The 22,983-nt window shown below is 44.3% G+C and overlaps 1 protein-coding gene across 5 annotated transcripts; it reads right to left on the reverse strand.

Annotated features, from left to right (window-relative positions):
• Positions 1–947: 947 nt before the first annotated feature.
• On the reverse strand, positions 948–22,677 carry LOC135371076 (paxillin-like). 5 transcript variants are annotated; one of them, XM_064605062.1, is made up of 9 exons: positions 22,370–22,677; positions 10,890–11,053; positions 9,787–10,006; positions 8,855–9,014; positions 6,840–6,930; positions 6,022–6,246; positions 5,013–5,186; positions 3,359–3,589; positions 948–2,776 (listed from the first exon to the last, which is right to left on the reverse strand). In XM_064605062.1, exons 1-9 carry the CDS (start codon positions 22,380–22,382, stop codon positions 2,510–2,512), a joined length of 1,545 nt encoding a protein of 514 aa, XP_064461132.1. In that variant the 5' UTR covers positions 22,383–22,677; the 3' UTR covers positions 948–2,509. The 5 variants fall into 5 exon arrangements, with proteins under 5 accessions (XP_064461132.1, XP_064461131.1, XP_064461134.1 ...); XM_064605061.1 differs by lacking the exon at positions 22,370–22,677 and adding an exon at positions 17,469–17,580; XM_064605064.1 differs by lacking the exon at positions 22,370–22,677 and adding an exon at positions 13,092–13,190.
• Between the last annotated feature and the right edge of the window lie 306 nt (positions 22,678–22,983).

A 22,983-nucleotide genomic window follows, 5' to 3' on the forward strand; every position in this document is an offset into this window, starting at 1 on the left:
GGAAATTTCCTCTATCCAACTTCGTCGGCAGTGCCTCTCCCCAAGACTGTTATACACGTCTACAAACTAGGCGAATACCCCCCAGTAACCCAACCAGTTTTATACTCTCACATATCCTTGTGTGTGTGTGGGTGGAGGGTATATGCTTCCAGGTTTATCGGTATGAACTAGTAGCTGAGCTGTATTGGGCAATCTCAGTAACAGTGGTTTATCCAGAATTGCAATCAGGGGGACGGTTATTATTATGGTTACGTAGGTTAATGTGTCATCGGCGACACGTATCCAAAGCTGAAATAACATTGACCCCCGTAGGGGGGTCCACAGGAAAAAAATTTGGGGTGTCAGCAAACAATTTCGGGGGGAGGGGTCTGAATAAATCGCTGCAGTCTGAAACTTCCGGGAGTGTGGCGGTGTTGGGAAATCCTTGAGCCCGGAGGGTACGAGCTGCCTACTGCCGTGACTATTCGTACTGACTTTATCCGTATCCAGAAGACGAAAGCGAGGGCGGGGTTGAGCAGATCCCAGACAGACACCGTCGACAAAGTTACAAGCATTGGCGATTCAGGACGAAGCTCCATGAAAATACAGCTCACAACTTAGTCTGCTTTTAGAGGAGGTGGCGTTCAAGTCAAAATGTACCGTGGCCGTGTACCGTCCTTGCATAATGACTTCACCAGACTTTCCTTATCAGCAAAGTAGTGTCCACAAGCTTGATACCCCACAAGCATAAGTGGAGTTTTGAAGCTGCGTTACCTATTTGCATCAAAACAATGGTCCATTGGAGAAAGCATGCCTCTTTCGAATTTATTTACGAAGCAGGGTTGGATTGCCCATCTTGAAGGAAAAAACAAAACGAAAAGAAAATGGGAATTTACCCACACTGACAATGTCAACGACGACTTGCAACTGCAAGCAAATAAAACGAAAGGAAACAGATAACATGAACCTGTCTTACAAGAGTTCATAGAAAGGCCATTTTTATTTCGCGCACTATCCACAAGCAAAAACTTTACAGGTAAAGACATCTAGCAAATGGTAGAAGGAAGCACGTATGACATACCTTGACGTTTGTATGTGTCTATACATATACATGTATTTATATATATAGTAATTCATTTTCATGCACCACAAGATAGTGAGAGAGACAGCGCACAGCTCTGCTAACTGGTTGTACGGCGTGTTTGGCATACCATGGATATAATTTGTGGCCGTAAACCGACTCCAAATCGTTTAGTGCGAGCCACAAGTGTAGGTGGTAGCTCGAACACACTGATATGCACATGCGCATATTTATTGTCACTACTGCAAATTTTTGAGTATCTTCTTTGTAGCTAGTTCGGTCGACATCTTTCCCATTGGTCCGCAGACTCAAGCAAATGTTCCTCTAGTCACATTTGCACTATCCAGCTTGCCTTTCCTTATTAAGTTTGCAGAATCTCATCCATATATGAAGATTATTTTTAGTGGTAACATGCTAGAGTGGAGGCATTAGTTGGGATGCTGTTCTCACAACACACTCCATGAAACCAGAATCAAAGGGGGGGGAAAAAAAGAGCTCTCTTTTACGACATATTTTGTATGCCAACAGGTATTGCACTTTCAAACAGTTTCATCGGTCTCAGGAAAATCTGATGCCAAATGTGTTTCCCCAATTTGGAAATAAAATACAAGGATGTGGTACCCTAAGTACATCTTTATGTAAACACATAGTTCTGGCCGTGTACAACAGATTAGTAGCTGTTGAGAGTAGGGGGTATGAAAGTATATATTCTCTTCACAGCACTCATTTTTTCATAACCACATTCCACTAAAACCTTCCCAACATGCATGAAGCATGGAATTTTTTTCTCTGAGCCATTACGGCATCCCAAGTTCATTCTGTAAGAGTCTCAAGCTTTGTACAATTAAATACTTACGCAGTGTACTAAAGCAAGTGTATTTATCAATTTACAACTGCCTAAGTTAGATACAATAGAAGCACATGCTAAAAACTTCCTCACATAAAAGCTAAGTAAAAGACATCTTTAAAATCTGTGCACACTGTGTCATGACTTCACATTGCACACTCGTTGTACAGCATCATGTAGAAACACTTCTTTTTTTGGCTCCCCAAAATGTAAAAGCCACCAGCAAAGTTATCAAAGTGTGACTGTATGCCCAATAAGACACTACTACAAATAAGACTGGATAGCTTATCAGAAAAAAAGATTTCCGCAGAGGGCTTTTGGAAGACACTGCTACAGGGTTTAAAACGAAGAACTGACTTGCACAATCACCTGTCTTGTCTGCTCTATCAACCCATGAGACGAAGACATTTGAGCAGCCGCTCTGAATGTTCAGAGGCCTGTAACCCTACCCACAAGCCCACATCCCTATTTCCCCCTGTACAGCGGAAGATATCAGACAGTAGAAAGCATCCTAACATTTCCTTTTAAACAGGGATCACATAGCGTATTTGGCAAGCTGATGCTCAACAAATGTGACACCATATCACCTTGGGTTTGCATTTTTAACCGAAGAGTTTTTCGAAACACGCGTGGCAGTAGGGCTTGTCATTCTGCTCTTTGAAGGTGCCCTTGTTCAACTGGCCAAGGCAGAAAGAACAAACAAAGTGTTCCGGATGGTATTTGCGGAACATTGCCGTAATGCATCGTCCTGTTATCGGCTTGTGGCATCCTGCACACAGGGACCCACGTTTGGCATGGTAGTGTGTCTCACAGTATGGCTGCCCTTCGTGATCATAGAAGCTACCACCATTGAAGCCTTGCCTGCAATCCTGTAAAAAAATAGCAGCATCTCTCCTCAGCAAAACGTAAAGGGTGACAATGCCCTGTTGTAAAGACAAGTGAAACAAAAATGATACAGTTGCCAGAGCCGTCGCGAGGCCAGTTTGCGCCTAGGGCAGAGTAAACGTGAAGCATTGGGCACTCTTAGTCACCAGCGTGTTCTCAAGCAACCTTACGCACGGGAATAGGGGAGGAGTCACGTTCAATACCCTGCCATAAACTTTTCTAATTCCACAGTTCGTGTGCTGCCATCTATCGTCCCAGCTGAGTTTTTGGTGCTGACCACACAATTTCTGAGGAGCTAGCCCCAATATTGTTATCGCAATAAAATTACAGGGGCTCTCTAAAGAACAACCAAAAGACTTATTAAATTCCTTCGTTAATTGCACAAAGAACTATGTATGAACACAAAAAAAAGAGAAAGAAAACACATGCACACACACGGCACCACAAAATAACGCAGAACCACATCCTGCACAGGAAGGCAGGCAGGGAATGGTGTGTGGAACGACAAACAACATGTGATTTCCAACCACTATACACAAGAAACAAAACGAACACAGGTTTCTTACCCGGCAAACAAAGCAATCAGGGTGCCACTGACTGTTGAGGGCAGAAATGTAGTTTTCTGTGATGGATCGATTGCAGCCACCACATTTTGGTGCAAACTGCTCGTAGTAATCGTCCTTGCAATAAGCTTTACCATCCCGTTCGTGGAATCCACCATCTCCAAATTGTTTGCCACACTGGGCGCAAAAGAAATGCTCAGGGTGCCACGTCTTATCCAGTGCCGTTACACATTTCTAAAAGAAACAAGGAAAAAGAAGCATGAGTGTTGCATCAATGTCTCACACTTTTTGCGCAAAAGCATTTTTTTTCTCACTTCTTCGACATGTACACATGTTGGAGCTTATCAGTATCTTTCGTGTGTCTGGATATATGGTTAAGAAAATGCAAGTAGCCTTAGTGTTCTCAAACTCGTACACAACATTGGTTACAGAAAGTTATGGACCCTGCATAAAGTTCCTGATCCTGCATCAATCAGGGGTGAATAATGTATATGATACATACAATATGGAAGCACAGAACAGAGTCAATTCAGCGAGTTAAAACTAGGCATATTTGGTGTTGTAGGTCCCGCAACAACACAGAGCTATTGCTATCATATAACAGATGCCCCAGTGACAGCTGATCCAGATCTCTCTGTGGCACGGTGAACCAGTCGTTATGTACACATGTCTTATTTCATGTTGACCATGATTAAAGCCCCTAGTTTTCTGCAGTGGTAAACTCACATTTCCGCGAAGCGGGATGTGCAAATCCGCAGGATTCAGCGGGTAAGACAAAACAAGCTAAATAAAGTGAAAAATGCAGCATTCTCCCAAGATTGCCCACAGACTCGTCCCGTATGCTTTTCCAGCCTTCCGTAACTTTGCAGAGCTGAATCTTAGTTGACAAAATTAGGCTCAACTCTGACAATTTCTCTCTGGGCATTCCTGTCGCTAAATTTTTTTTTGTCGCACCACATTCAGCTGTCTATGTGCCACCAGTATCAGTTGCGTCAGGCATTGCAGTCGCGACTGATCTGGTTGAAGCCGCGAAAATGTTGCCAATCGACTGAAATCTTTATGCAATTCTGAAATATATAGAATATTCTGCAAAAAACACACGATTCTAAGAGGAAAAGCATAATTTCACAGATGACAGACACGTTGACAAAGGCAAAAGGTGTGATTCTGGCGTGGTTTCGTTTCTTCTTGCATAGGAGGAAGGGTTTTCGGACGGAGTCTACAGTTCCGCAAACATAAATACCAGCGAGCGTGCTTCACTCAGCGACTGGTTTTCGGCTGTCAAATTTTTGTCAAAATCTTGTGAAAAACCCCATTAGTATTTGGATTGGAATAGTGTGTAATGGCCATAGGCTTCCGAATTAAAGAAAAATGCTGCATTTGCTTGGCAATTTTAAGAGTTTAATTATGCAAATTTGCTTAATTAATGCGTAATACCAATGCAAATGGCCTCAATCAGTGGCAAAAGTCTGTATGAGTGTATTCCAAGTAGTTTTAAAGTACAATTTTTTTAAAGTAAAACCTATTTTTAGGAATTCAGTGACATCTTCTCGTGGAACACTCTGTATAACACCTGTCGTCGAACATTTGGCACATTATTTTTCTTACAAGTCCATTTATGTGACACACAAGCTCGACAAATGGTACTAGCACTTACATCAAGAATGGGTCCATTGCAGTAAGCGCATCTTGGTGAGAAAATATTGTGATAGTCTGTTTCGCAGTACGGTTCATTGTCACGTTCAAAGAAGTTCTTGGTGCCCAGCTCTTGGTTGCAGTGGGCACATGTGAAATGTTCTGGATGCCACGTCTTACCCAAAGCAGTCACGACCTGTCAAAGCACAGAAACATTTCACAATTCAGAAAACGAAAGAGTAAAGCGAAGCTTTCGTAATCGATAAATGATAGAACACTATCAAAGCATCACAGCACAACCGTCCTCAAGGCTGTTACCAACTTACCGAAATATAACCAAAAGTGAAAACAGCCCCCGTCCCTACCCTGCCCATGTCTCTGGTCATGGAAAGGAAGACCATCAGGGTACTCCAGTGGTACCATCTACCATCACGGTAGACTACAGTCGTAGTTTTGTTGCGTGCGAGAGTCGCTGCATACTTTCATATCAGGTTATGGAACTGAGAAACTGTAAACTGTACTGTTGAAGCGTATTCAGGGTACAGCTATTGAGCACTGTACAATGCATACCCAGAGTACAGTTATCAACACTGTCTAGTGTAATCAATATCACGTTTCATGAAGTGTCGGTAGAATTCGGGAGACGGTAAACAAGACATTAAAACCGTGAAATGATAATGCTTTGCTCTTTCTTACACCAGTTTTTTTTTTATAGAAAGAAAAATTAACCTTCTGTTCTAGCATAACAAAGGAAAAGTTCCAAGAAGTTTCCATGCAGTTCCATGAACTGTGTTTATCGGCAACAGCTGACATGTAGTTCATATTCCAATGTCGCATACGCTATTCTGTTAAGAAACCTGTTAGCTGGAATCTGTTAAGGTACCTGTCCGCACCTCAAATCACGCTCCCATCATGAAATCCCCAGTTTGAGATATTTTTTAGTGAACCGTATGGTTTTCTTGTACTTTACCACCAACAATGGCGTACAGCCCTGGCTCCAGTTCCCCCAAGTGTCAAGAAGATGTACCTACCTGACCAACAATGGGCTTTGCGCAGGCTGAACAATGACCCTTGGCAGTGGTGTTGACGCCCTGCCGCGTCATATCCGATTGTAGTGTACCCAACATCGAGTCTAACTGGTTTGAAGCCGTGCTCTTGGGCAATTTGTGAGGCTTCGCATATGCTGGGTCACTTCCAGGGGAGGACTGCAGAGGCTGCTGGTACTGCGGTTGCACTGGAGATAAGGAACTGTTCAACTGCAATCAAAAACGAGAAGAAATAAGTCACGGGGCACGACATACCAGCAATTCTGCTAATACCTAGCACTGTAGTACACACACACACACACACACAAGCGCGAGGAGACACTGCTGCCTACACCCAAGTGTCCCCAATGCTTATATCTTTGCACACCGCACCAATCATTCCACCTCCACCCACTCTTGCACGCCCTCCTTCCCCATTCCCTCTCCCCCATTCTCTCCTCCCACACGAAGGAATTTTCATGCCTCTCCAACGTTGCTCGCGATCCAGAGGGAATAGGTGTGACAATTATGCAACTTGTCAGAATGCCATGCGCCAAATCAAGCTTGCACCGGGCTTTCCTCTGGTGGTTGCGGGATCAAATTTCAAAACTGCCCTGCAGTCTATTTGTTGCATTGCAGGCTGAATGAGACTGCACTGTTGTTCCACACTTCACTCTAACTTTCCTCGGTAGAGCAATGTAACTGCTTGTTACATAATTTTTGTTGTGGAAGACAGTAGTTTTTCTTTTTTTTTTTTAATATAGTTTTTTGATAACTTAATGCCAGGGCACTGTTCAAGCAGTAAAGTACCAAAAAACACTCACATTAAAGTCCGACAGTGAAGCCATTAGGTCGTCCAACTCCTTGGTTGCTGAAGATGCAGTAGGAGCTTTGTAAGCAGAAGGTGGCTTCGGACTGAAAATACGAGTCGTTAGATTCTTGGACTTGGGCGATACGTTACAGACATCAAACAATTAGTACTGTTACTTCCAATTTCCATCATTACCATGTGCTGTCATTGCTTGAACTAATACAGCACTCATAATTTCAATTTAGCATTTCCTTTTCAGCTGGAAGAGGTAGCAAAAAGCCTTGACAGAGGCTCCTCTCCCAATTTACAATGCACAATAGCAGCCACCATATGGACACACAGTCAAGGCTAAATCGTGTCCTTTTTTTTTTAAACAAACATATCTCCCCCTCATGCCTAGAATAAATCGGCCGAGTTTATTTTTAGACATTAATAAAGAGTCTGGTATTATTATAATGATAAATCTTTATTCTATTATCTATGATAAACAGTACACATTCACGGTGATAACAACTGCGTCATTTATTTGTTCTGCGAAGATACGTATCCTGCATTGTGTAATACTCCGTCTTCAATGACGACGACATTGCAAGGGCATATACAAGCTAGCACAGGCCAGACATGCATGTTGTCTCAAACTAGATCCTCAATCACCAGCGACGACTATTCTCTCTGCTGGATCCCGAGTTAAAACGTTAAGGCTACACCACATATTAAAAGAAATGAAAGAGGTAACTGGGTGTAACAACAAGGCAAAATCACGCAAACACGAAGAACCTCAGTGTACAAACAGAAAAGCCACAGACAGGCAGGAATAACGCGTTCCAACACTCGCCATCCATGCAAGCTGTTTTAAGACAGCGCAGGAAGTCCAAAATAAACCTCATAATTATAAGTCTAAACAGCCACCACCGGGGACCCACTGCCCTCAAAGCGCGCTCTCCAGTTGAGGGCGTGAACAGATAACAAAATGGAGCAAAAGGGGAACTGGGTTTGCGTCCCGTGTGCAAGAGTTAAAAATAGCGCCTCCACCTACATTTCCAGCACCGTGGTGGCTGGAAGAGCACGCTCCAGACACGAGAAAGGAAACAACCTGACCTCCATTTCACACGAGGGCTGTGTGCAAAGTTTTGGCAGACATGTGGGGGTGGCGTGTGGTCGCTATTGGCACACGCCTAATTGCGTTGCATCGACGAGGACCGGACGTCAAAGTGATCCAAACGGTCGATAAAGCTCGACGAGAGGAGGCACAAAAAGGATAGCTCCATTACCAAATGCTTTTGCAAAAAAACAAAAGTATGGTCGTTAAAAAGTTTAAAGTTTTTAAGCTTTTCAAGCTGTTTAACCTTTAAACGATTGCCCCTTTTCTAGTAAACAGACGAAATTTCGGAAGTGCTGAAGGTGCTGAAGGGAACACGTGCCTGTGAAACGTTTTAATTGCCTGTATTTATAAGTGGGAACTCACATTTTTATAAAATTATAGAAGATGAAGAAATTTTGGGAGTTTTTTTTAAGGAAAGAAGCACACTCTGCTGTGCTTGAATTCTGATTTTGTATTTTTATTTATTTTTATTTTTTGCCAGGTGCAAACCGATACCAGTTGAACGTCCAATAGTCAGCTCGTGGTAAATTTTTACCCTAGTGTAGGGAGGCAAGCAACACTGTGCACGCCTATAAAAGAACGTGTCAATAAACGAGGACCGCCAGCTGGCTTCGGCTGCCAACTTGAGAGCTGTCTCGTACGACGGAGATGTATCGGGAGACAGGCAGCACTGTATGCGCCTTTATTGGAACACGTCAATAAACAAGGCCCATCAGTCTCGCTTCAGCTGTCAACTTGAGAGCTGTCTGGTACAGCGGTAAACCCCCGTTGTCCTACAGGTGCCAGTGATTGTGCAGTAAGAGAGATCCTCTGAATATGACTATAGATCTATGGTTAAAGTCTACAGAACTTTTACAAATGTTTTACATAGGCTTAGGACTTTCGATGTATAGGGAAATGCAATGATGGGGCAGAGGAATGCTTACGGTCCCTTGTTGTCCCGTGATACAGCATTCTGAAGGTCATCCAAGAGGTTTTCCACCGTAGTATCCATCTCGCTAGGCATCGGAGATGAAGGAGGGCGATACCTTACGGGAGACACTGGAGAAAGTGGTCTTCTGGTTCCATTGGCCATTGCCTTGGGATCTGATAAGAAATTGACACAATAACATAATGCAAACATATGCAATTTGCATCACATGTTACGCTGTGTGTTAGTTACGTTAGTTACTTTGCAAGCTTTGTGCATAGAGCTCTATAGGAAAATTATAAATTAACGACACTATTACGATCAAGATATCGATGTGATTAGTTGCTCGAATCAAAGGAAAAAAAATTATGAGTAGCTGTGCAACGTTTGGTTCTTGCAACTGAAATATGGCGACAGCTGTCGCTACGCATTATGGGCAGACTTTAACACGATTCTTTACCTGTGTCTGAGAGTTCTTAACTCATAATATGCTAATATTTCAAAATTATCTCTTAAAAATGCATTGCAACTTGAACCCTGTTCAAATGTTTAAGAATCTTAACCATCTTTTCTGAATGAGTTCGTATTGCAAGTACACAAGGTAAGAACCTTCACTATAAGAACCTTCCTCGGTGGAGCCATCCTGGCGAAAGGCTTTGCGCCTTGTGCTTTCCACTCCCGCCACCTGCAGCGCCACACGTCGCGTGGTACCCAATGTTGCGTGACACCACCTCCGCAGCGCGCTTCTTCCGTGACTCACCGCGTTGAGATATGTGGGACACACGGCACACGCACACTATCCAAATTAAAAATGCACACTAGAAGTATGCCGCCACGCTAGAAGTGCAAGAGCCAGGGACGACACCCCATTTTGTATTTTATAGCTACGCGCCTACTTGTACTGTTGTGGCAACCTTAATCCAACAATGGAAAACCAGGCTTTCTCACCTTTCTTCCTCTGGGAAGGTGGTGAAGGGGTTGCTATTGCTGGGGCAGGAAACTTAGCGGTGTTCAAATCTTCCAAAAGGGTATCGAGCTCTGAGAGGTTACTTGCAATCGGGGACCTTGACGAGGGCAGGGGCTCCCGACTTACGTCTCCGTTGCTTGTTGGCGAGTAGGTTGTTGTTGTTGTCTTTTCTGTCATGATGTACTGATTCTGGTAAATAGGCTGAAATGTCACACGCATTATCTCTGTTAGTGACAACACATATGATTCTCTTAGTTTCTAGTCAGCAAGGGGAAAGAGAACAATGCAAAAAAAAAGAAAAAAAGAACTATATATGTACAGCAGAGTACAGAGACCTCCAGTACAATGCAGCTGAGATTAAGACTAGAGATTAAGAGATTAAGAGACTAGAGATTAAGCTGCTGTGGCATACATGATGAGATATTACTGCAGAAAATTATGAAGTGGGTGTCCTCATCACAGTCCTGGCTCAATAAATAAATTGCATTGTTCACTGATAATCTGTAAGCTTGCTACACTATTTTCAAAACAAAACATGGAAAAAGTCAGGATGTGGGCGCTTGAAGGTCTCTTCAAAATGCAGGTTTCTTTTATTGGCACGAGGAAGCAGGGATGTAGCAAGGGGGATAACCCAGCAAATACAAACAATTTCGTAGCATCTGTTATGCAATAAATCCCCTAGGATTAATTTGGATTATCAAAAGCTCATTACTTATTATTCAACTTCGCATCTTAGCCAAGTCGATACTGCTAAACAGGACAATCCAGTGTGTAGTGCATGGAACGAGCTGATCCTTTAACAAATGAAGTTTAATTGAACATAACCCTAATTACTCTTAAACAGTATATATGGTGATGTGACACTCAAGTGCAACATGCTAGATGAGCTCAAATTGTTTTTGGAAATTTGCCCACTCCCTCTGTCAATAAAAGCCTATTTTGTAGCTAGGCGAGACAAATTAAAGATCTGAAACAGTTTCCTTTTTTTTCTGTTGCGCAGTATGGCATAACGATGCTATCGTCATGCTATCACATGGCTAGTATGCTTTAAATAGCACATCCCGCATAGGAAGCAAACACTCACTGAAGTTTTGTCTGGCTTGTAGTCAAAGTGGTGGTCGGTGTATGACCTAGCAGAGTGATCACTGGCGTTGCTCAGACCACTACCGGGTCTCGGGAGATTGGAGTACATAGGGGAAGGACTGCTCAGGTTGGCCGTCGTCTGCTGAAGGTCTGCCAGCAGAGCGTCTGCATGACACAAATGGAGAAATACCATCCAGTGAGTGTGAATAATCTGAATATGTGAAAAGAAATGAAGGCCTGACTAGATGACCGCCAGTGTGAGAAAAACATTTCTCACTGTAACATTTGGCATTTTGTAACAACATTTGGCAGTCAGCTATAATTTACCAAGGGCTAGAACTTGATGGGGATGAGGACTTCATCCATTTCTCCCAAATGCCCTACCAAAGGTATTTTTTTTTTTTTTTTTGGGGGGGGGGGGGGGGGTTGAACCCCGAACCAACTGAGGCGGAGGAAACGGGAATGTATCTTACAGATATTCCACGAGCTATGCCGCAGCATAAAGTGTGAAGATTAAATGCATTTTCATTAACAGCAGACAGATATCTTCAAAAAAGGGAGGGTTCTGCAGAGTTGTGTGCACAGCTGACAACTTTTTGCACAGTGTTGCGTTACGACAAGCTACTTTTCAGCGAGGGATTGGCCAAAAGAGTGCACGTCGACCAGTGGCGGATCCAGGGGGGAGTGGGGGACGATCGCCCCCCTCCCCAAAACATTGAATTCCCCTCTTTCCCCTCCCCCATATGCGCTCCGACAAAGAACCCCCCCCCAAAAAAAAAAACAAAAAAACAGGGGGTCTGGATCAGCCCGGGGGGGGGGGCGGAACGCTATAGGTTACACATCACTGTTCCCCCTCTTCCCCCCATTACGCGCTTCGACAATGACCCCCCCACCCCCACAAACAATACAAAAAGAAACCGGTTCTGGATCCGCCCCTGATGTAGCTATATTGCGCTTTATAGCGCTTTTTATTGCAGAAGCGTTGAATGCCGCCTGCAGCGACGTATAGCTTCGTACGGTACGCAAACATCGCACGCGATACGCTGATCCGAACGTTTTATAGTAAACACCCGGTACTTAACGTCTAGCGCACGTTTATGCGACACAGTATACAACTTCCAACAAACAGCATTTTGTAAAATGGACTTCGTCGGTAAGTGTACGGCAGGAACGATGAGAATCTCCAAACATTCCAGCAAATGGGAGGGGCACGTACGCACGTCCCATCGCTGGGGTGGAGTAAAATGTACGTACATCAATTGCAGACGAAGACAAAAGCAAGAATAAACTCACCAAAACGTTACTTTTTTTTTCCGGAAAATATATCTCGGCTTGTGTCTTTACGTCACTACAAAAATGTATCCGATTTGGGCATGCTGAATCGCGTTGGGTGGGCGGCCGGCCGTCAGCGTCTGCTTCTCGTTATGAAACTTCACGAAACACATAATGATGAGGTGCACGCCATCTTTCGAAAGCGCAGCGAGTTCGTTCAAAAACGAAACTGTTACAGCTTCTGCCGACGATCGTACTTTTCTTTCTTTTTTTTTAACCTCGTTTGAAGGTAAAAAGTTTACTTTCCTCCTCCAGCAACCGAGATGACGGCTTGAGCTAGACTTACGATAGGGCGTCCGCCTCTCTCCTGGTTCACGGGCGCTCCGACTTTGAACCGCGAGCAATATGGGGCAACGCTCAAAATAAAACGGGCGCCAGGGCAAAAAGGAAACGCCCCGTGGAAATAATAGTACACTCACGAGAAATATGGGAGGCAAATGATGCATCACCGTGGAACGGCACTTGCCCCGAACATGTTGCGCTCGGATACGTTTATGTTAATACGAAATGCAGTATTTCTAGCATTTTCATCCTTGTAATACACCGCTAGCGAGTAACAAGCAAAAAAATTTGCATTCAGAAGAATTGCAAATTTTGTTTGCTGTTTTTCTTTTTTTAATTAAACTGCCCATCTAGCTAACAGTAGCGCCGTGCACTGCTGTGCACAAAATATAATTAAAAATGCGAAGCGAACAGAGAACGATCGGGAAGACAAGCCTAACCGATATGACGGATTTTGGGAAACGTAGCAGCGTCTTAGAGTGCACAGTAAGAATCGCTTTCAGATACAAGAATAATGAAACAAGCGACTATACTTACAAAGCAGGGCATTTAGCGCAGACGAACTACAAGCGTAAAGACGCACACTTACACTATGTATGTTCCAGGCACGTCCGGCGGAACGGTATACCCACGTGACAGGGATGTGACCCAGCACCGGGATACGATTGCAGGGAAGTTACATTTATGCATATCTTTGCTTGACGTGCTATGGCAACGACAGACTGGGATGTCTCCATGTACAAAAATAACATGACAAGTCGGTGGACAACACCATTATCCTGTTATTGAGTGAACGCGGCCGCCACAATGAAGACGAGTCCAGCAGCTAAACAATAGATCGGGTAGCCTTATCTACACGGTTATCCACAACCATTTTCACATTTGAAGGTAGATAATCCAGCGACCCGGCGAAGGTACATGGAAACAAAAGCCTCAGTTCGGGAGTCTCCCATATTTCGAACCGATACACTTCAAAATATAGGCGTCTCTCCACCTCTCCACCTGATACTTTGGCTTAAATCTGTTCTCACATTTAAAAGTGGAGAATCCAGCGACCCGGTGAAGGTATAGATTGAAGCAAAAGCCTCAAGTCAGGAGCCTCCGATATTTCGAACTGAGACACTTCGAAATATAGGAGTCTCTCCACAGGAGACTGACTTTTCCTTCAATCACATTTAAAACTTTCCTTTTCACATTTAAAAGTGGAGAATCCAGCTATCTGGTGAAGGTAGATTGAAGGAAAAGCCTCAGGTCGAGCGCCTCCGATATTTCGAACAGAGAGAAGAGAGTTCGAAATATCGGCGCCTCCCGGTCTGAGGTTTCTTCTCCAACCCATTTTCACATTTGGTTTTCACGACGTTCCACACGTACGGCATAGAGTGTAGACTAACACCGATTGGTCTCCTAAAACGGCAAATCGTGAAAACAGTTTCAACAAACTGCGATATTATTTCGCTGTATGCGCGAACACCTTCAAAACGAAGACACTTTCGTTCATCGAAATCCAGAACCTTCAACCACGCGATTAAAGCAACACTGTTGGCCTGGACAGCAATGGCTATCGTTCATGAATAAAATAATTTCGTTTCGACATACACTGTTCTCAACTCCTGTTCCTCGTGCCGATAAGGCTTCGAATTTCTACAATTCAGGCGAATATCCGTATATTGCAGTTTGGGGTGAAAGAGAGGTGGCGTGTGCAAAGACACGTCGAAAACAAATAAACCAAGTGATCCATCAATTCAAGGGCAACCGTGGCAGCAACGCGGTGTATTTCCCTGTATTCCTCAAGCGCTGTTTGTAGTACTTCTAAACATGCAGCTGAGTTTAGCTACGGCGTAGCTCAATGCAAACATTGCTTTGATTCTGCAACGGCGATTTTTTTCTACACTTCTCAGGTCTAAATGTCCCGTCCCGTGGCACACCTTTGTAGTGTAAGTTTCACAGCATGCAGAACAGTGCTTCGCAAAACAGCCTTCTGAATGGTGTATTCTACAAAAAGATTTCACATGTTCTATACACAAAACACCGCTTCAGGAGATGTATTTAATTTAAAACACCGTTTTTGAGATGGATGTATTGCAAACACTTTTTTCAACACTATTATTACAGCTTTCAGATGAACCTGCGAAATAAAAATGGGCTTTGTGCGCTGGAAGGTGTTAAAGAAAATTGCTGGGCACTTTCCGCGAGAACTTCCTAAGCATTGTGTACTAGGCGCTGGTAATGGCGACCGTTATTTACAACATTTCATTTACAGCCCCGACAACCGTTATACCACCAATCTTCCACGGTACTGACACTCGAACCAACCCACACCACGCCTAGTTTAAAACCTTGACCCTCCGAACCACACAAATGGCCTTCATTCTAAAGTAGGCCTCGTCAGAAACGTTTGGAAGTCCTTCTCAGTTATTATGCCTTCATCAAGCGTAGCCAATCGCCGGCCGGTTTCAGCGGCGCCTTTGCAGAAGACATCACCAAAAGCGGGCAGCAAACCCTTTCCCTCGACGATGAAGCAACGCAGCCAGGCAACAAAAGGTAATTCGACGTAAACGCCCCGCTGTTGCTGAAATCACCCGTCAGACCGGGCTCTTTATCACCTCTCGTGTCACAACTCGCGAGCCTCTGCCAAGATTTTGAGTTTGCAAACAGTTGGGATGCAGTGCCAGAAGAGCTGTCGCACAAAGCAGTACACGCCATCCTTTACGAACGACACACAGTCCTGAATGAATGTCCCACGCATTCCCCGTGATGATAAAACCTGAGCGACGGGCAAACTTACATACGGGACACACACACACAGCTGTTGAGACGTTGTGTGTTTGTCCCGTATGTAAGCTTGCCCATCGCTCAGGTTTATCATCATGGAGTTTGTCCACCAGCTTGCCTGCGTTTATGCCATTCCCACGCATTGTACTTAGGCCTTTGTGTTTTTGTTTTTTAATCGGGGGTACAGTCGTGTTTTATTTCAAACAGAGCAAATAAAACAGCTTCCGAGTTTGTTTGTTTTTAAGTGCTTTTCACATTTCACATAAACACGAGACGCCGAGCAGCTGTGCTGTTCTCCGGTGCTTCTTGAATCTGCACTTTGGCAAATTTGGTTCTCGGGTTTTTACGAGTTTTCACAAATCTGGCTGCAAAAACGGGCTGCACAGGTTCAACCCTAAGAAGCAAGGCTCTAACTGTATTGCACGCCAGAGTACTGATAATTAAATTACCCCATTAATTACGGAAAAAATATTTTCGTTCTTGGCATAGTTGATGTGCTCGAACAAGCTATCGCGTCAAGCTCTGCCGCCCGAACAGCGACAGCCTCGGCCGGCCATTGGTTCTCGAAATCACGTGACCTCGCCCGGGGCAGCCTCATTGGCAGGGAAACGTGACGTCTGATTCAGATGAGTTTCTATTTCAGAGGAGTTTATATTTTCTACGCGTCCTGTGCTGTAAAGCTTGGCACGCAGGCTCACGTCTATGTTGATAACCGTCTTTTACATTTACTTGCACATTTACCGTGTACTCACACGAGCGACATCCACAACGGAATATTCTCGTGGAAGAAAAAAAAAAAACAGCTCGCGGGAGGGAAGTTCCATCGCATCTCATGTTGAGACTCGCACGGTGCCGGAATATCGGGGGCGACACATTGCGCGCGACACCTTCGGCACTGTCGTCTGCTACGAAATATCATGTGGGTGAGACGCAGAATATTCCCTATGGTTCTAAAGAGCACGAAAACCATGTTGTTTTGCGCATCTTCCGTTAGTATTTTGGGGAATGTCGCGAGTGTACGGTTATCGGGCATGAACTTGGGACGAAGAGCCACAATTCCATTTAATCCAGGCACGCAATGAAGTGATCGCGGTCGAGGTAGCCAAGAGCTATCACATTTTTTAAACCTCGTTAGCACCCCCTCCTCCCCCCCTCTTTTTTTTTCGTTTAAGGCGAAGATATTAACGTTTACTTTTCCACATTTTTTACGCCTTTTCTGGGACACACATATCCGCTGACATATATCACGCTGCTAAAGCCAACCACACGTTAGTCGGCACTACGCAACCCATTTTCCCGTGGCGTGGCGGGGTCTGGCTTTTTCGGGCCGAACCATATTCCTACGGAATCAGTTTAGGACCAATTCGGTATCAACACGATTTCTCCCCGAATTCCAGTCACGTGTCACGTGCACTACTTCGTAGCAATATGTACGCGTCTTTAATATTATTTGAAATAATTATATAATGGTAATGGGTATTGCACGTAAGGTCTGTCTGCATGGTTTGAGCGCAACAATAAACTATGCGACGTGTGGCGTTTGTCACTATACATGGCGAGGGATGTACATCTGACGAATATTATGCGCTTCAACTGCGGCTTCACGCGGCTTGCTGTACCAAAGGAAGAAAAAAATAATAATAACCCGATAACACTCAAATGTACCTCTAGCACTATACTTCACCCCACTATTTTTGATTAATTAATTAGGTTTGCACCCGACTTTCCCTCTCGAATACGGGAAAGACATGCAATCTAAAAGAGAAAGGAAAAAAAAAAGGTCGCACACTAATACGGTAAGTAAAGTAACGTACGGTACGGTACCGTGTATCCAGTAGAATACACGACAGCAGATACAAGATACTAGAGATACTAGAGCAGATACAAGTCTACCGAACACCAGACAAGGCACCCAAAGCAGTTTTGAGCCGTCATCTGAGCTTACTTCGGATCGGTGTCAACCTTTCAGAAACGCTATGTCTCCAGGTGCGCGTAACAATGGCGAAGACGAAACATCAACGCGCGAGAGTGAGATACTGAACGAATGTGAGGACTTCAGCTCAATGACGTAGACAGTGTACAACCGAGCATCATATGCTGCATGTTGTGGCTACACTACCTGAGCACAGCCAAGCAGGTCTGATATTTAAAAGAAAAAAAGAAAATACTTCTCAACCAACGTACGACAGCTCACCTTTCTTCACTTCCGACGTTTTCATTTCGTAAAAATACATAGTCTCCGTTTCGTACATATTGACTTTGTCGTTAGCCGCAGCACACCACCTCCGTACAACACAGATTCCTCCTCCTGTTCGTCGCCGAGAATCGCAAAACGCGAGTACAAAATTTCTTTCCGCACGGCACGCTAGTATTCAAGCATCACCTTATTTGGACGAAACCCTATTAGTTTTTCCTTCTTCCTATACACACGACGCGATCAAAAGACAAGCAAATCAAATCGCCAACACATTGCCGTAGAACAGGTTCACCCCCATTCGGAAGCCTACACATCAACACACGCATGTCTTCGAAACGGTACAGTTGAGGAGGAGGTGTTGGAAGAGACGAAAATTGCCGGTGATGCCGAGGTGTCACTCCGGCGATGGATAGTGCACGTACGAGGACACGTGAATCAAGTTTCTGCGATGGATGTTTCTTTTCTCTTTTTTTTTTTTCCCTTTTCTGCGGCTTCCGAGGTAAGGTGTTGTGAAAGAGCACTGATGTGTTTGCACAGCCAGAGATTTATCCAGATCCCCTACACCCCCCTAACCCCCAATTGTTTGGCAACACCCCCAAATATTTTTTTTCTCCTGTGGACACCCTGCAAGGGGGTGGTGGGGGGCTGTGTTATTTCAGCTTTAGATACATGTCACCAATTATACGTAAACAGGTTACAAAGTAACTGTAATAAGCCCCCTCCCCGCCATGTTTGCGATGCTGGATAAACCACTGCGCACAGCTATACAGTGTCCTCGCCTTGTACGAAGCTGGACTCGTGTACCCTACACTATATACCTAGGGTACCGCATTTTCGGTTTTTATTTTTGGGCGCATTCGGCGTATGTTTTTCGGTATTTATTGATTTTCACGAAATCGGCGTTTTTCGATGTTTTATCTGGCGTGTACACGGCTTATCCGACAGTTATCGGCGAAAAAAAAATCACAATAGTAATTTCCGCACGACGCTCAATCAACATGGCGTTGTTCGCTGCGGTGGCGTTTCACGGCTAACGAAAAAGTAAACGGACATTTTTCACAGCCATCGTATTTCTGTAGGGTTTTCTGATCTATATCGACAACTTGCTGAGCACGAGCAGCAATTTATGGCTGTCATCGTTCCTGGAACGTCCCTCTATATTCGGTGTTTTTCGGTTAAAACCGAAAACGGGGAACCCTAACTATATACCTCACAGTCTGGATCAGAGATACGTACACGCACTTCCTTTCTGACGTCCTCTTTTGTTTTAGAATGCTGGCGGGATGTATTACATTGAGTGTTTTGTACGTTACGTGCGTGCGTAGCGCTTCCGAACGCTGTTTGAAATCGTGCCGTTGTGGTGGCCTACTTGCGTAACACCAGTAGAGGCTCATCTCCCAGTTCAGGCCTCGCTTCAGTGTTTTTTTTTTGTTTTTTTTCGTCCGCGATGTCGGCGCAGTTGCAGAATTGATGAAACCCTCTAAGCCCATATTTAACGTTTCAGTCCCAGCACAGTGTAGCAATAAAATGAAATAATTACTGCCAGCTCCCGATTAGTGCTAATACTGTTAAAAATCCTTAAGTGCTCGCGAGCGCTTTAATTTTTCGCGAATTGCAGTTTTTCAGTTCGCGAAGCACGCGAAAATTACAATAGAGAAATGACACTTCAAAACAATGCTGCAATCGCAAACTTTATTTTCGGAGCTCGTTGCACAGGTTGCTATAACGATCCTTTCAAATGCTTTGCAACACAAGCATGCTTGTGCGGTACGGACAATCTCGGGCTTGTCACGGAGAAAACGAATCAAGCCACAAATTCTAGCATCCAGAATTAGCGAAATTTAGCGACCGCCAGTGGCAGATTAAAGGGGATTAAATGCAAGGTCTTTCACGGCCCATGTCGTCTGGATTTTGTACACCATTTGGTTCAGCCGAAAAATAGAGGTTCAATTGCTTTTGTGCAACAGTGAAATTTGTCATCTTCGGTAGTAATTTTTCTTTAATTTCATTTGAAGTAACTTCAATTCCTTGAATTGAGCTTCGAAATTTGGCAAGTCAATCCCACATCTTATCGTCAAAAATGAAAAAACGATGTCAAACTTCGTCAAACTGGCCGTGGACATCGCTCGTAATGAAGTCATTTTTCTATGAAGTCCAAATGACATGATGCGTGAAACACACTGCAGTGCGACTATTTGGCAATATGCTCGGGAACTTAGCGTTCTACCAGTCGATGTGCTCGGCGACTCACACAGACTTCTCATTACGTTGCGAGCACTAACCGACCAGTGAGTGCTGTCGAGGCTGCTGCTTCAGGTTATGAAAACGGATTGTGCAAACGCACGTAAATCGCATCTCTGCTGGCCTATGTTTTTGTGGGTTTCACAACTAACCGCACTAGACCTCATAGACGTCATTTCTACATTTTTTCATGTATATGGTCAGGCCAAACATTGAGTGTCCCCCCCCCCCCCCCCCCCCATTCCGTACGGAAGTGTTAAATCCGCCCCTGGCGACCGCGAATATGCGCACTGTGTCCGACTCGCCAAAAATTGGGACCGTGAAATTAAAGGGTTTTATGGTATATTTGGGTCGGCATGAAACTGTCACGGGTATTTTGAGAAAAAAAAAGGTAGCGAGCGTACTTAGAACATTACTAAATGTTTATTCAATGCTTATCACGTCCTGGCCATGAAAATTGGCATCCGCCTACAGGAACTACCCGTCGCAGTTACTTCGTGATAGAGAATCTAGCATGGTTGAACGCGTTTCGGAATAATCGGAAACACTTCCTCCATACAGCGATTTTCTGTATAGACATATTGTAGAATCACAACCGGACGTACATGCGTCAACACGATATGAATTGGAACTATCATGTTCTACTTCAACAGTACCATACTAACATCGGTGTAGCGAGGAGGTAGCGGGGTTCCTGAGAATACCACGGGCCACCCAGGCACTATCTAATTAGTGCGCATCAGGTCAGCCATTATTAGCGTAGGCGCGACCACAGGGGCTGGGGTTGGTACTACGCCTGTTTTACAAGCAGGTACAGCACATTGATTGCGTCCAACACGCAGGTAATATGCTAATGTCATCTCAAATGCCACACAAGACGTTGAAGAAAACTTCAACCCGAAAACTAAAGAAAGAGTAAATAATATAAATAATTTGATATTATAAAAATACGTGATAAAATATAAATTATAAGAATAAGTGCGCAATATGCTAATGTCATCTTAAATGCCATACATGGCGTTGAAGAAAACTTCAACCCAGATAAAATTTTAAAAAAAAAGTGAATAACATAACACGGCTGAAATCTCGGTAAGCTCGCACGCATCAACGAAAAAGACACAGCAGCAGCACCAGTCAGAATTTTGGCAAAGAGTTTGTGGATACGTGCTTGAATTTTTAAAGCAGCTGCGTGATCTTGCTGAAGGTCAATCGTTTTATTGTCTTCTTAGTACACGAACCCTTTGACGTTCACAGCTGGACGAAAACGCAACCGGTTCTGGTCCAGACGAAGGACCTTTGAAACTACTTGGCGGCAGGAAGATCCGGCAGTGCCTATACGAGATTCGGAAATGTCGCGTGTGCACCTCGTCAAGTGCACGTTTCAACGCTCCGAGCTATCACGCGAAATGTCGTCCTACCCCGACAACGCCTCATCGCTTGCACACTGCACGTACGGGAAGCTGTCGTCACTGTCGTGCCTTCTTGGGTGCACATCACATCACTACGTCGTCACGCGTCTAGGATAAAAATGGGCAATGACATCACCCAGGCACTGACTTCCTGTCACATTCGGTCTTGTACAAGATGTGGTCTCTCAGATAAAATGTGTCGTGTGTACCTTAATACAATTGCATAGACAGGGGTGGGGTGCCTACCCCTAACCCCGGAAGTGTTCTTACTCACACAATGCTGGCAACAAAATTCGGGCTACGGTATGTAGATTACCGTCGTTCCATGCAAGCGACCTGCTTGAGTCATCCTCTTCCTATCCTGGGTGTCATGATGGGCAGCAGCCCTCACTAATCCCAAATTTGTCTATATTCTCGAGCTCGTAAAAGGCTAGCGTTCGCCGTACCACTAGACACGGTGCTTTTTTTTTTTTTTTTTTCAGTTCTCTCTCGAGTGTCTCAATAACGAACGCAGAACTCAGACAGTTTGTTCCCAGGAGCAAGTGAATGTAGAGTAATGAGGTAGTACGTAGAGAAGTTGAGAAGGAGAAAGAGAAATGAAGTAGAATAGAAGTTGTGAAGAATAGAGAATGAAGCAGTGGATATGTAATGACACTACTTGCAAAGCATCTCTCTCTCTATATATATATATACGAACCTTCAACAATATGTTCATGTTTTCACATTTTCATGGGCGCGCTGCGGGCGTGTGTCTGTCTAAATTGTCTGTTACCGGAGATGCTGGCACAAACTTGAGAGAGCCCAGAAACCGGGAAAATTGGCCGACTATTTCGCAACACTCAAATAATAATAATCTGACAGACGCAGCTTTGCTACCAGGTGATCAGCCTAATACGACACGCAGCAATGAATCAATGCCGGGTGTTGTGATGAGGATGAAGATGTTTCTGCAAAACAAGCAGTGAAATTGGCACAACAGGTAGGCAACGAAAGCGCTGTCCTTGAGATCCCCAGGATCAAAAATAGTCGTCCGGAAGGTTCTTCGGATCACGCTCGTTTATTATTCAATGCATGCCATCGCACGTGATGAGGTACAACGGAGCGTGCTCACGTATCCAACGTTATCAGAGATAATTTCATCAGAACGCAGAGGTCTCATATCAGTCGATGTTCAGTGAACTATGCAGTGCAATATGTTCACAGCAATTTAGTCACGTAGTATCCGTAAACGACAACTTCTACACTTACCGAGGTCGTCCATTGTCTTGCAGTTCGTAAATTACTCGTAAAGCTGTCTTAATCTCCCGGGATTCTTCACTTACTCCTCACGACCACCGGAGTGTGTTTCCGATACGCAGGCGAGCTCCGCGTAGACACCACTCTGCCTTTCGCGTTATCACACTGGGTAAGCTCGACAGCTAGAATACGAGAGACTTTCTGGAAGATAAGGTCATAGCAGCCGGCAATGATGCAGTAGTGGGTTGCTTTTGTAACAGAAGCTCAGCACAACGCGACCGAGACTACAGCAGACACCGATGGAAAGAGCAGAGCACAGTGTTGCCATCTGGCCGTAAAGAATCAGTCGATGGCAGGTTTGCAGTAGTCGCCTCCCTCAATGCCGGCGGTGTAGCAAGTGGGGGGGTTGGTAGAGGGAAATTATTTTTTGAAATATTTCTAAGTGTTCTTTCACAAATAAACAGTTTTCTGTCAGATTCTTGTCGCCTTTTTACTCCTTTCACATGGTGGATTGTACGACGCATGCTGTCCAAGCCCAGGCCCTCAGGAAAAAAAAAAAAAAAGAATCTGGGTATGCATTAAATTTATCATTGAAAAACGAGTGCTTGAAATATCATAGGTGTTGC

Source organism: Ornithodoros turicata, chromosome 10, assembly GCF_037126465.1.
Source record: "Ornithodoros turicata isolate Travis chromosome 10, ASM3712646v1, whole genome shotgun sequence".
NCBI lineage: Eukaryota > Metazoa > Arthropoda > Arachnida > Ixodida > Argasidae > Ornithodoros > Ornithodoros turicata.